The 13,089-nt window shown below is 45.4% G+C and overlaps 1 protein-coding gene across 1 annotated transcript in view; it reads right to left on the bottom strand.

The window, feature by feature from the left end:
- The window catches only part of LOC146169657 (uncharacterized), a 40,826-nt gene extending 35,974 nt beyond the window's left edge, over positions 1-4,852 (bottom strand). The window contains exons 1-3 of the mRNA XM_083386789.1: positions 3,263-4,852; positions 2,515-3,003; positions 384-477 (exon numbers count right to left, since the gene is read on the bottom strand). Of these exons, the coding sequence (XP_083242915.1) occupies positions 384-477; positions 2,515-3,003; positions 3,263-4,852 (2,173 nt within the window). The remainder of the gene's footprint in view (positions 1-383; positions 478-2,514; positions 3,004-3,262) is intronic.
- Positions 4,853-13,089: the final 8,237 nt, after the last annotated feature.

Below are 13,089 nucleotides of genomic sequence, written 5' to 3'. Positions count from 1 at the left end.
AATTCAAAACATTTTGGAGACGATAAAATAGGCGTTTCCTGGCATTTGAGGATAAGGGAATTAATAAAACAAAACTGACAATATCTTGTCGCATATTTCTAACTAAAGTGTGGTATGATGACGTAGTTTACGATACGCCTTAATTATAGCCTATGTTTATCAGACAAAGTGTGATTAAATATTCTACACTACTTAAAATGCATGCGCACGGTTGGGTGGATTACTGCATTTTTTTTTGGGGGGGGGGGGGGTAATAATTTATCAGATTTTGACCTTTTAAAGAAACAAAACAACGCCACACGTTTTGTAGCAAATTTTAAAAAGCTGGAACTTTGGTCGTAAAACTGTGCTTACAGTAACACTTCCAAAGGTTGGTTATTTACCGTTTCTGTCATTTGACGACGACCTTCTCCGTTCCCTGGTGACACGTGACGCGTAATCTGCATGGACGTTCCTCCGGCCAGGACTCGAATTGACCTAGTGCACAAAATACAAGCTGAGTTAGGAATCACGTTCCAGCCCTAGATAAAGAGGCGGTCCTAAAACGATGTAGTTAATTCGAAGTTCCTTTGGAAATTCTTGTTTGAATATAACAAAAAAAACATTGCCTTCAAAGACCATGCCTAGTAAAAGCATTTACTTAACGCTTAGTCCTAAATGTTTGTTTGATTTCTTTATAGTCACTGGTTTGAAAGACTTAAATTGACATTTTAGGGCAAATTGACTTGACTTATCTTTGACTGGGGTCATTTCAAAGTTACTTGTTTAGGCACAGAATAAACGTATAAATCAACCCGCAGGTGTTCACGCGTGCCGCGAATACCAGGCGCCCTGGCCCAAAAAAATTCCAAGGAGAGCGGTAAACAACGCCAGTGCGCCCCACCCCGCGCGCCAGCACCGGCAACACTGCGCAAAAAGCAAAAACAAAACGCGAAAGGATACGCGGCCGGGCGATGTATCGAAGTTGCCACCACCTATAGGGCTTTGGGTTGTTGGATTTCAATCGGGCGCAAGAAACACGACACACAAAAGGCATCGGAGGGTTTGTTGTGGCCACAGCGCTCACACGGTCGGCACAAAAAGGCGCTAGGGTTACGCGCTGCTGCCCGACTGACGGGTCGCCCGGTCCCGCGGGACAATGCAACTACAAGTGTCGCCGCTCGCGCAAACACGTTCTTCGTATTATACACGTTCGATCGTATATATATATATAGCGAGCTGTTGATGACGGAAGGGCGTCGCATTGTTATTGCGCGCCGAGGGACCATCGAGTCGCCGTGATGTCATAATCGTGAGCGATCGAACGGTCTTGGCGACGCGGCCGTGAACGAGTGCGGCTCGTCGGTAATTAATTGACCGAGTTCTGGTAAGGGAACACTCGCCGGCAATGATTAACCGCTTTGAACACGTTGGTGTGCTGTTTAAACGACGTTAAAATACCACAACATACCTTTAAACAAGAATGAAAAAACGTTGTTAAAGCGTATGGTAAGATCCTAAAGCCCAAGCCTTTTTACTGAATAGCTAAACAGCGATTCCTATCTACCATAAAGGAGGGATCAATTTATAATACAGCCAATGTAAAAAATGCGTCAGATCGCAGCTACAAAGGGGTACAGGCATCAAGCTAAATGAAAGCTGTTGAGCGATTTTCGGTTTCGTTTTACCGTGACTTTGTTGTTATGTTTTTAGATAAATAAAATTTTCAGCGCGGTGTCAAGTTCAAAGGAAGATCGTTCCATTTCGAAACTCCACTGCTGCACGACAAAAGTTGTTTTAAAAGATCCCCTGCCGATGGAATAGCCTGCTGTAAACTCCCTTCTTTGTTTTGCGCGAGAATTACGTGCCAAACAATATATTAAGAAAAGTCGCATTTTCGGACGAAGCTTTGTTTTAGAAACTAAGACCTTTGCTAAACTAAACAAATTACATTTTTGTGTTATTATTTTACGACAACCCACAATACTGAGTTGTAGGTAAATTTAAGATCTAAATTTAACAATATTGTCCTTTTCGTTAAAGTGGCGCGGTGTTTGTATGGCAGGCTGAAATTACCGATTTGCCCAGTGACCATTGGTTTTTTTTTATTTTGGGTCTAAATGCTAAGCACGGGCTACGTAAACCGAACCCACGCCTGCTTTACGTTTTTAACACGAAATGACCGCTGCAGATCCCGTAACTGCGGCACACTGGGTTAAACGTCTCGCACGGCATCAGCGCATAGGCTCGCAAGCACAGTCGCCATTCCGACGAAATCACCCCCAAATTACGGTCCATAGCAGCAATTTGGCGATCGACCGATTTCTTGTAATTGAAAGGCGCTCGCGTTTTGCCGCTGATTGAAGCCGGTCAACCATAATCGCAGCCAAATGCACGCTGGACGAGCGATTGAAATCTAAACTTGCGCCTATAGTAATATGATTCCAACAGCGGAAATAACAACGCTCGGGGTAACCTAACCTGTGACAACTATAAGGGATGCGCAAGGAAATCTATTTTTCTATTGCAACTCGCCTTTATTTTGCGGAAACCGACGGCCGGGGATGGATCAGCGCCGATTTCTTCAACTTTCGGGGCTGATTGCTTCGTATTTACGCTTGTCTTTTGATCCGTTTCGTCGCGGGGCGCTTTTGAATCCGGTTCTGGCCCACGCGCTTTGAGCGGCTGCCTTTGCGTTGCTGATGCTGTAGTTGACGTTGTGGTACCCGACGCCGTTGCGCTTTGGCGCTTGCGATTTTTTCGCATAAACGGGAACAGGGCCTTGGGCAGCTTTGGCGCCTTCCGGCCGCCGCTAAGGGCAGGGCTCTTGGCCGGATCGGAAACCTCGGAGCCGCTTGACGAGCTCACGCTGCCGATTCGCCCCGGTGGCGTCGATCCGCCTGTTTTCTTGTCAACTGCAGCTCTAGGATCGGCCTTGAATCTACCACGTAATCCGTTGCTTCCGTTTCGCTTGGTCATGTTCTTCGGCTTGTCGGAAGCGACGCCTGTCGACGCCGAACCGCTCTGGCGAAATACAAAATGTGAGCGCGATCAGTGGGCTACACACAGATATACAGCCCGACTGGACAGCTACACAGTTATACAGGCAGCAGCTGTACAGGCAATTATTCTCGAAACAAGTAAGTCGGCGCTTCGCGGCTCCTCACGCGACGACTGGGCTCCTCGTATCGTGTTACACCCTACAATAAATTTGCTTTACGCATGACGCGCGAGCCCTCGCCAAACACAGCCAATACACAATTATGCACCACACATACGTTACCTGCGCAGTGGGACGACTGTGCCCCGTGATCAACTTGACGATGCGTGACCTGCCGTTGCTCATTGTGCCGCTTTGAAGCTGCACTTGGCTGGCGGAGAGTTTCTGCTGCTGGCGACGGTCGTGAATGGAAGTACAGGGGCTGCTCACAAAGTCCTCGGCCGTTAGGTCGGTCAGCGACTTGCACTGACGCTTACGATCCGAGTTTTCAGGCGAAGATTCTACCGGTCGGGTAAAACAGTTGCTGTTGCCGAATGGGTATTGATGGCTACTGTTGCCGCTCGGTGCAGCTCTGCCCTTCCGTAGGTCCGCGAGCGATCCAAACCTCTTTCCGTTTACGCTTCCATTTGCGGTTGGAACATTGTCGGCGAAAGTCACACAGAGAGAGTGCCTCGATTCACGACAAACAATCCCGGGCTTCAGCACATTACCATTGAACCCGGGTGCGATTGTCGAACGGCAAGAACTGCTGTTGCTGTTTTTATTTCCGACGAGGTGCGAGTCTACAACTGCTGCTGATTCTGCACAACGGTAACGGTGACAGTCGACTAACTTGGATAAGGCTCCTTGCCTTAGCGAGTCGAGCGCCGAATGGCCGCTGCTGTGGTTAACAACTTGAACGGCCACGCGTTCCGCCTCTGAATGGGATTCCTCGTCTGAAATTTGATTAGCTGCAGCCACAGGACTGCTGCGGCTGGCGTTGGGGCGGCGCGCTCTGAGCGAAACTTCCGCGGCGTCGTGACAGTTCGTCACCTCAGGACTGTCACTGAGTTTATCAGCGCTAAGGGCTTCTTTCGCATCTGCGGCGCGCGTTAAGTGTGCTGATTCTTCTGCTGTTGCTGTCCTCGGCCAGTCCAATGCGGCGACGATGGGTGCGCGGTTCGGTTCCGGGCGCCTGAGCGGACAAGTGTGGCGCGTCGGCTGAGCCAGTCGGCGTTTTTCTTGCGCGCCCAACGCCGAGTGCTGTTCGCGGTCGTCACGCACCAGCAGCGCCGAAGCACCCCCGTGCAATGAGGCCGGCGGGTCGGTCACGCCCCCTGGACTTGCGTCACGATGGCCAGGCACCGTGTCGAATGCCGCCCTTAACGATTCGCCGCCGCTGACGGGCGATTTGCCGGATTGCCGCGAGCGCGCTAGGCTCTCCATGCTTGCGGTGATGTGCTTCATGTTCTGCAGCGACGAGTAGATGGCGCTGGTCGAGCCGACCTGGTATGACTTGAGCGCCGACAGGTTCCAGCGGAAGTCTCCGTTTACGACGCCCTGGTGCCCGGGTGTTTCGGCCTCCCAGCCCAGGGGGTCTCCGATTTCACGCGTCGCAGCGCTTTGAAGCCGGGCAGTGGACATAGTAGTGGACTGTAGCTGTTGTTTTTGTTGTTGTTGAGGCCGCTGGCTAAAGCGGCAATAGCGGCCTGGGCTCTTGGGCGAATTGTTGCTGGACTCGGAAATTCTCGAGTGCGCTTCAAGTGCGACTTGAGTGCCAGCCAGTGAACTCTGGTCTTCCGTCGAAGTCTCGAAGGTCGCCTCAGGACATTTCCAAGCCTGTGATCCATCGCTGACCGTCGTTTTCGTTTGCGTTTCGAGCGCGGCGGCCATTCCGCTGACATTTCCCGCTCCGTCACTTTCCTGTGATGTGGCAGCGCCCGCTGCAACTCAGGCCTTACGTGCTAAAGTTAACGACCTGTGAACAGAGTGAGCAAAACAAAAACAATCAGCGCCCGCGCTATCAGCTCTCTACCGTATCTCGTGCCTTTACAAAAACATTAAAGGCCCGGGTCGCGATTACAGGTTGTCGCTGTGTCTTTACGGGTCAGATGTCGCAAGGACGGCGGTGGCGTGAGAGCGAGATATCTTTCTGCTCGGCGCTGGCGTATCGAATTTTCTCGGACAATTTTGATTCGGGCTACGTTACGACGCGCGCGCCGCTACATTATTATGATGGACAGGCTGATTTTCGACGGCAGCTGTATCCAGCAAGCCTCTTCTCTATCTTTAATGTTTTCCGGCAGTAAAAGGTAAAAAAGGCCAACAAATTGTGCATAATAAGTAGATCACTACCGTTGCACGAAATCACATTTTAAATTCATTGTTTCATCGGGTAACGAACTACAAATTGCTGTGTAACGTTTTCTTAATGATCCTGTTAGCAAAAGCCTGCTTAAAATCTGAATGCCCTCGCCTAAATGTAACTTTACGACCTTTTTGAAAATGTTTCACTTTCCGCTACCTCGAGCGCGGTTGAAACCCTGCATTTGCGCAAGTTTTCAGTTGCTTCTTCCTGGAAAAATGCGCAGGTCTAAGTGTGTAGGTTCGCTCTCTTCGTGTAAGCCGCTCTCGTCACAAGATGCGAGCTAATCCTGCCAATTTAATAACGGCACTATATAGGCTGGCAAGAAGTCGACTGCAGAGGCTTACCGGGAATTTATTGACTGCCGTCGGGATCAAACATGTACATTAGTGTACTGTGGGCGTTTCAATCGCTCGGCTATATGAAAAAGAGGTAAAATGTTTAATTTTACAGCAAAAATCTTAATTTGTGTTATGTATTTAGATACTGATGATGCTTTATAGCGAAATATATTAATCTTTTTATCACATACAAACAAACTGATTTTTGGTTACTAAGTTCTGTACTTAGTTTAATCTTTATCATTGATGTGCAACCAGAATCGTTTGTTTTCACCATTCGGATTCAGGCAGATTTTGTTATTCGAAAGAATACTTTGATTATATTGGATCCATATGTCATAGGGCTTGCTTCCTGCATTGTGCCATGATAAATAAAGTTGAAAAAGCAAAGCTTACATGCGAAAGAGTAGTCTAGATATGTTACACATCCAAATGGTTTGTTATTCAAAATTGCGTGTTTACAGTCAAATGTGGCTTCACTTTAAACGGATCGAAACTCTTTAACATTTTCAAGCACCTTAAATGTTTCCGGACAACCCTCACAAACCGCCAGCCGACAAACACAGCACGATACCTGATAGCATTGCAGCGAAGTTTACACATTATTTCTTCATAGAGGTCAAAGGGTGGCTTAGATATTACTATTTTACAAGGCACTTAACAACAATAAAATCAGAAAATTTCTTTGGTTCAAAGGGTAAAGGATTATTAAAATGACAAAGAAGCCTTACGAAGTATATCTTCAAGGCTGGACTGTAGTTTACCTCAGCAATGTTTTTTGCAATGCTATTACGAGATAAACATGATCTTACTTCGTGATGCTGATTTACCGAAAACATTATGTCGTAAAACAAAACATAAAAAGTTCTGCTGATAACTTCGTCACCTATTGGCTTATCCTTAGATTTAAGAGTGAAACTAAACCTAGCGTTAACAACTGAACAACGCTTATAAGTCGTACATGAACCAAACTACGGCAGTTCCTGCACTTTCCTGTAGCTGTCCACTCAACCTGTCATTTAGATCTAGTATGGGGTGCTGTGCACTTCAGCTGGGCCAAACTTCTATTTTCGGCTAGATGTGAAATACCGCGATCCTTTGTTTGCTAATTCCGTGACGAGAAAGCGACTTTCCTTCTATATACTCTTGCGCGTTGGCGGAACTACCAAGAACCGCTCGCTTTTTCCTTCTGCGCGTCGAGGCTGCCGTTAAGCCAAAGGCGACCGCGTCTGTGCAAACATATTTAACCGGGCAAGGGCGGGGACTCGTGGCCGAGCTTGAAATTCCGGACAAATGACCGAGGCAACGTTACGAACCAACCAGCATAGTTTACCGCGTGCCTTTAAGTCTTTTCTAGGCCAGTCTTATAAACGGCGAACAGGGCTATTTCGCAACTCCTCTAAACACCACTTCACACCCCGCGGTCGCCTTTTCTGTCGACAATGGCGTCTTGGCCTCGGTCCAAACCCAACAAGCGCGTCTAATCTCGGTCGCCAAGAACAGTGTGGTCGCTCGCGAACCGAGTTTAAGTCCGGCGAACATTCCCTCTGGGGCTCGTTTAATATACGCAGGCTTTTCATACAGCCGCTGTGTATATGGGATCAGGTAACACGCACCAACAGCAGCAGTCGTCATCGACGAGCTGGCAATACGCAATTGAGTTTCGAGCGGCCCCGGAAAAATCGATAGTACGCTTTGCCGAGCGCTTGAGCGGCGCCATCCCGGAGCGGCGAGCGATTAGCGGTCCTATTAACGACTATGAGCGGTCGCGGGCTGGCCTTTGAATGGGAAAGGCGTCATGGGCGCTGCGTGCCCGAACTGGCCCCGGGTGCCGCGACGCTGCGGTTTAACCCAAACAAACTACAACACGGCGCCCGGGTCGCTGGCAGCAGCGGTTAACCCAAATAAACGACCGTCGGAGGTGGCCTGTTTCACCTCGAAACATATACATAAGCTGTATGAGAAGTATACACAGCGGGAACGGGCTGCCTAGGACTACCAACCGCCACCAATACCTATGGCCCCTTGTTGTCAACACATGGCAAAAAGCTCAAAAAGGGTGCAGAAAAACCGCAACGGTCGAATTTGGGAACATATCACTGGTTGACGAACCACAAATTGCCGCGTAACGTATTCTGCAGCCTGATTTTGGCGTACTTCTGCTAAAAATCTGAATGAAATAACGACCGTTGGCGAATAAACAAACGTCGGCGGTCGCCTGTTTCAGTTCGAAATATATACATAAGCTGTATGAGAAGTATACACAGGGGGAACAGCTTGCCTATAGGACCGCCAACCGTCCTTCTTAAGGCTACCAATACCTATATGGCCCCGTTTAGTTAACAAATGACGACAAGCACAAAAAGGCTGCAGACATACCGCAACGCTCGAATTTGGGAACATATTGTTCTCAATAAACGCGATTAAAAAGTTTGTATAACCGTTTTTGTATACTGTTAGAGGCTACCATGAAGTAGTAATGACAAATATCGTCGTTCATATGAAAAATAGTGAATCTTAAACTTTTTGAAGTGATTTATCTCGGAAAATACCATAATCTAAACCCATGGTAGCTTACCCCCGCAATTAGAAGACCGATTTTGCGTATGCAGGCTGAAAAACCCGATATTTTGGACAACACGTATTGCGATCTGATACCAAATGAGGTCTTTCATATGCTCGAATACAACAAATAGATGAAATTAAAACCTTCAAACGTAGTGTTTTCAGGTTGTTAGGTCAAAATTTGGTTCAGCGTTAAAAAGTTTAGTTACGTCCCGTTAATCTACTAATTTTTATCAAATGGTTATTAGTTAGAAAATTGCAATTGTTTTCACTGTTAAAAAGTGTATAGTGATTTTACATCAATCGGCAGCTAAACCACCCAAGTATCAGACAAGTACCGATACTACCAGTTGGCATCGAGTAAACGGCTCCGATCCGATATTATTGCGCATCTTGCTACAACTTTGTTATCCTTAAAGAAACGATAACGTCTTTGCAGAGGCAACTGTTCGTACATTGAAATCGAAACGAATAGTTCACAGAAACGGCTATTGCAGCTCTACTTAACATATATCGTCGCTGCTATAGACAAAAATAAATACGGATATACTGCGCACACGACTACCTTACACTAGTCCTCGATGACATGCCGCTCTATACCTTTATACAATGTAATCCGATTTAAACTTAATTTGCCGGCCGGCGCTCGCCTTAAGCGAGAGCGTCAAAACTAACATGGAGCTCTTGGTCTCATCGCCTGCGGTTTGTTTGCGCTAAGAGGTTGCGATCTTCAGCTGGCTTACCGACAAATTTGCGCCTTTGTCAAAGCAAACAGCCGTCCGCTAAAGCAACACCAGGCCGACACTCGACAGGTAGCCAGACTGCCTATTCGGTAGCTATACACATTTACTGAAGGACGCAGATGGAAATGTTATCGTTTAAAAGCGCACAATATCGATACAAAACGATTACAGGGGGGCGTAATTCGCCCAAGAAGCATCGAGCTGCGTGAAAACCCAAAACGGTAATCGATAAGCTGAGCTGTAAACCTTTCCCACCAGGACTGAAGGTGAAGCGGATAGCAGAGTAAGCGCCGCAAGAAAATAGCCACTGCAACATTTTACCACAAGCCCTCGTCATCGATCAGCGCACAGCTGACTTACTGACTGAAGGCAGTGCGTCGCAGCCGGCGCCGGACTCGACACTTTCGACTGACGGACATCTGTCGGTGTTGACCTCTCGGCCATAGGTAAGCGCGAGGTCCGGCCCTGATCGAAAGCTTAAGAAAAATTGCGACGAGCTACGACTACGAAACTAGAAAACGTTGCAAACAAGCACATTTTAACCAGAAATCTTTAATTAAGCGCAAAGTGTTATTTTTTAGTAAATTTAAAAGTATGTATCTAATTATCAACTAAATCGAAAACGGCCCACTTCTCAAAATAAAAACGTTAATGGTATTCCTTATTTTAACGAAGGTTTGATTGAAATCCAAGTTCGAAAAACTATTGTGCACAAGTTTTCGTGCCTTACAAAGGCTGAAACCATAATTCCACTTATTGCCTGCGCGATTTTTACGATTTTTGCGGACCGTTATGAAGCGGAGACGAGGTGCGTGACTGCCTATACGCTTTGTAGACATTGTTATGAGCCTTGCATAAATAATTTACCCTCAATACTCCGCCTGCGGTGGTTTTGGCCAATTCGAGCACATAAAGTTTCTAACGCTAATGCCTAACACCGCTGCTGCCTCCTATGGGCTAATGCGGTAAAGCAGCTGTCGTCAGTGGCTGTCTAACAAGAAACTTCTTAGATGTGTATTCCAACGTGTCAGCGGCTTTCAGTCAACAGGCTTCGGTGTCTTACTAGTTAACGTTTGATCGGGGCGCTAAAAGATAAATACCATATGGGTTACGCGAAACGCCAGTCGCCTGGGCAATGTGCTATTGACTTTGGATTGTTTTTCAGGGTCCGCCTGTGTTGAACTTTACATCAGGAAAACTACAAAGCGAACTCCCGGCGCAAAACAAGTTCCATGCAAATTGGGTCTGACACCATCTAAGGAAAAAATTATAATTTGAAGTTATTGCATGAGACAACGACAGGTTTTCATGATTTGTTGTGGTTGACATGGGCGTTTTTTTCTCAACAAGTTTAAATTGTTTGCCGGGCCACCAAAACAAGGCATTTTTTACTCTTTATACCCGAAGGTGCCACCTGAAATGATATTTCTCCCTTTATAATGAATAGATATTATCTTACTTTATGTTTGATACTATCGTTAGAGTATGTAGATTCCATGCACACTCGTGATGTATTTTAGATAAAATACATTTAAACCTGTAGACTGTCATTTGACAAGAATATAAAATAACACGCGTTGTGTATTTAAATCACATTATGGTAAACCCAATCGCGCTAGCTCGTACTGTTTGCATCGAATAAACGTCCTTAAATTTTATAGCTGCCATTAAGAAAACCTTCGAACTATTTTAACGACTGTGCGTGTGATTCTAAATCTGTGTGTCGCAACAAATTGGTGTATCTTTAGAGATTATCAAGTGTAAAGCCTGTATTTCTGTAATTTAGCTGAATAAACTTTTCCATATCACTCATTTTCATGCGAGATTTAAACTCACACTATTCTTTGTAAAACTCATGTCGTCATGGTATTTACCTATTGCTGTGCCCTGCATTAGCGTCTTTTGCCAATTTTTGGTATTGCTCTTTGCAAAAAGCGTGCCACGAACTTTTTTTGATTTTCTTTGTGTGGCGCGAGTTACAGAAAATCAAGAAACACTTAACTGGATAACGAAACCTTCGGGAAAAACCTGTATGCACTACAGCAGTAGCAAGTTTTCGATTCTTATCCGCCAAAGGCCTTACAACGAATGAGTCATTCCGCAATCTTGAACAAAGAATCAACGCAAACCACGCTTTCGTGCATTCCAGTTTATTGGCGCTCGCAAAAGCTGTCGCTAGATCCGCCGCAAGCCCGCCAAGGCTCCAACCCAGAGGTAAAGCGCTACCTTACAAGGCCGAGGCAGCAAGCGACGACGACATCGAATGTTGCTGGTCGCCGACAAGGCACATTAAGAAAAACTAATCCCAGCCAAAGTCGAGTCGCCGCGTTCGACTTGCAAAAGACCCCAGACTCTGTCGTGACGCTCCGCGGCCGCTTAAGCCATCGCAAAGTCTCGGAGGCTTGCGCAGATTTAGAAATACAAATGTCAAAACGGAGGCGGTCGATAAAGCAGCAAAATTTCCAGACAGTAAACGAATTAAGAGCTTTCGTGTCAAACGAAATTTGGGTTTATAAGTGGGTGACGGCGAACCAGTTACCGCAAGTTTGTTGCAACGGTCAAAGTAACAACCAGAGAACAACTTAAAACTCAATGCCCTGGCCACAGAATGACGTCGTTGATTCAACGCCTTGTTACCGCATTATATATTACTTTAAAGTTAAAAAAAACCAGCAATGGTAAACAACTCACCATTCTTTTTGTGTGTTTATCATGCACAAAATGGTGATTTTCGATTGATTAATTTAAACGTACATCAATTTCCATGGAAGATTTTCAATAAAAAAATCCGAGACTGAATATCACTGGCTCATGTGCGACCTACGCAGCACTTATATTTGTAAATTCCACAAGCCAGCGAAGGAATGGTTATGCGTCGACAAGTCTCAAACGGTTCGGTCGGACCAAGAACAAACTCACCACACGACGGCCATCGTAACAAGCGTTGGGTTGGCTTGAAGTTGCACGCGAAAAGAGAACGACAAAAACACATAATTGTTACACAGAATAGAAAGGGAATACGGCGAAAAACAAGATCTAGTGCCTCGAAAATAGGGCTACGCGAGAATGAATTAAAGAGGTTAAGAAATTGTTCTACAGTTAGGAAGATATAGGTTTCTACTCGGTTTCCATGACGCCACTGTTTGCGTCGTCCACAGGAGGCGCTGTTGGGTTCAGGGCGTCTTTGCCGGAATTGATCGGTTCAGGAACTTTGTTTTCGGCACTTGGTGTGGCGGCGAAGTTTAAACTCACCCTGCTGCTACCCTTGCTTTCCTGTAAACGCGAAAATTGAGTTGAAATAAAACAAACCAACTAGATATATAATATATATATATCGTTTCGGCGCTCCATACCGATATGTCGGTTTTGGTAAATTTAGGCCAATAATTTTGTCCAAATTTCAAGAAAATATTTTATTTATTTACCTAAAAAGCAAATAAATTTCCTAGAGGTTTGCATTTGAATTTCGGTTGCGGGGAACATCACGCAAAGTTAATATGTAAAATAAAATTTGTAAAAGTGGAATTTATTACGATTTTATTGTTAATTCATTTAAATTTTTACAATATCCCAATTATGTGAAAAAATCGGTATCGGTGTCGGGTATCGGTTGACAAAAAATTGAAAAATTGAGTATCGATATCGTCCCGAAAATGTAATATCGGTCGACCGCTAAAATGTCATAGAAAAACAACCTTCGAAAGAAGTTCAATTCTGCACTATGGCATTTACAAGATTGTCAAAGATGACAAGTAAAATAAATCTTCGGATAAATATATACAATACATCTAACTTGCGTTTGACAATTGCTAAACCTAATATTTAAATCAAATTCGACCTATTTTCAGCTAGTGTCCTAAATGTCTCATACTTCACCGTGCCTGGGATAAAAAACAATCACTGAAATACAGTATTTGTCTTTTTTCAAAGCGCGATTTATTTTTTCACACACAAAGTTTGACCAAATCGCGCATTAAACCAAAATTATTCTTCATAAAACCATAAAAAATGGCCATTTTTATTTTTTTAAGGATTATCTCGACGAAAGGCCCATGTCCTCGTTTCATTCCCACCTAAAAATGGCATAAAAGCACGCCCACGGGATCTTTAAACTCG

This window comes from Ascidiella aspersa, chromosome 1 (genome assembly GCF_963924565.1).
Source record: "Ascidiella aspersa chromosome 1, kaAscAspe10.2, whole genome shotgun sequence".
NCBI classification, from domain to species: domain Eukaryota; kingdom Metazoa; phylum Chordata; class Ascidiacea; order Phlebobranchia; family Ascidiidae; genus Ascidiella; species Ascidiella aspersa.
Note: the sequence above shows the minus strand (reverse complement) of the source record. Positions and strands in the feature narration are given on the sequence as shown.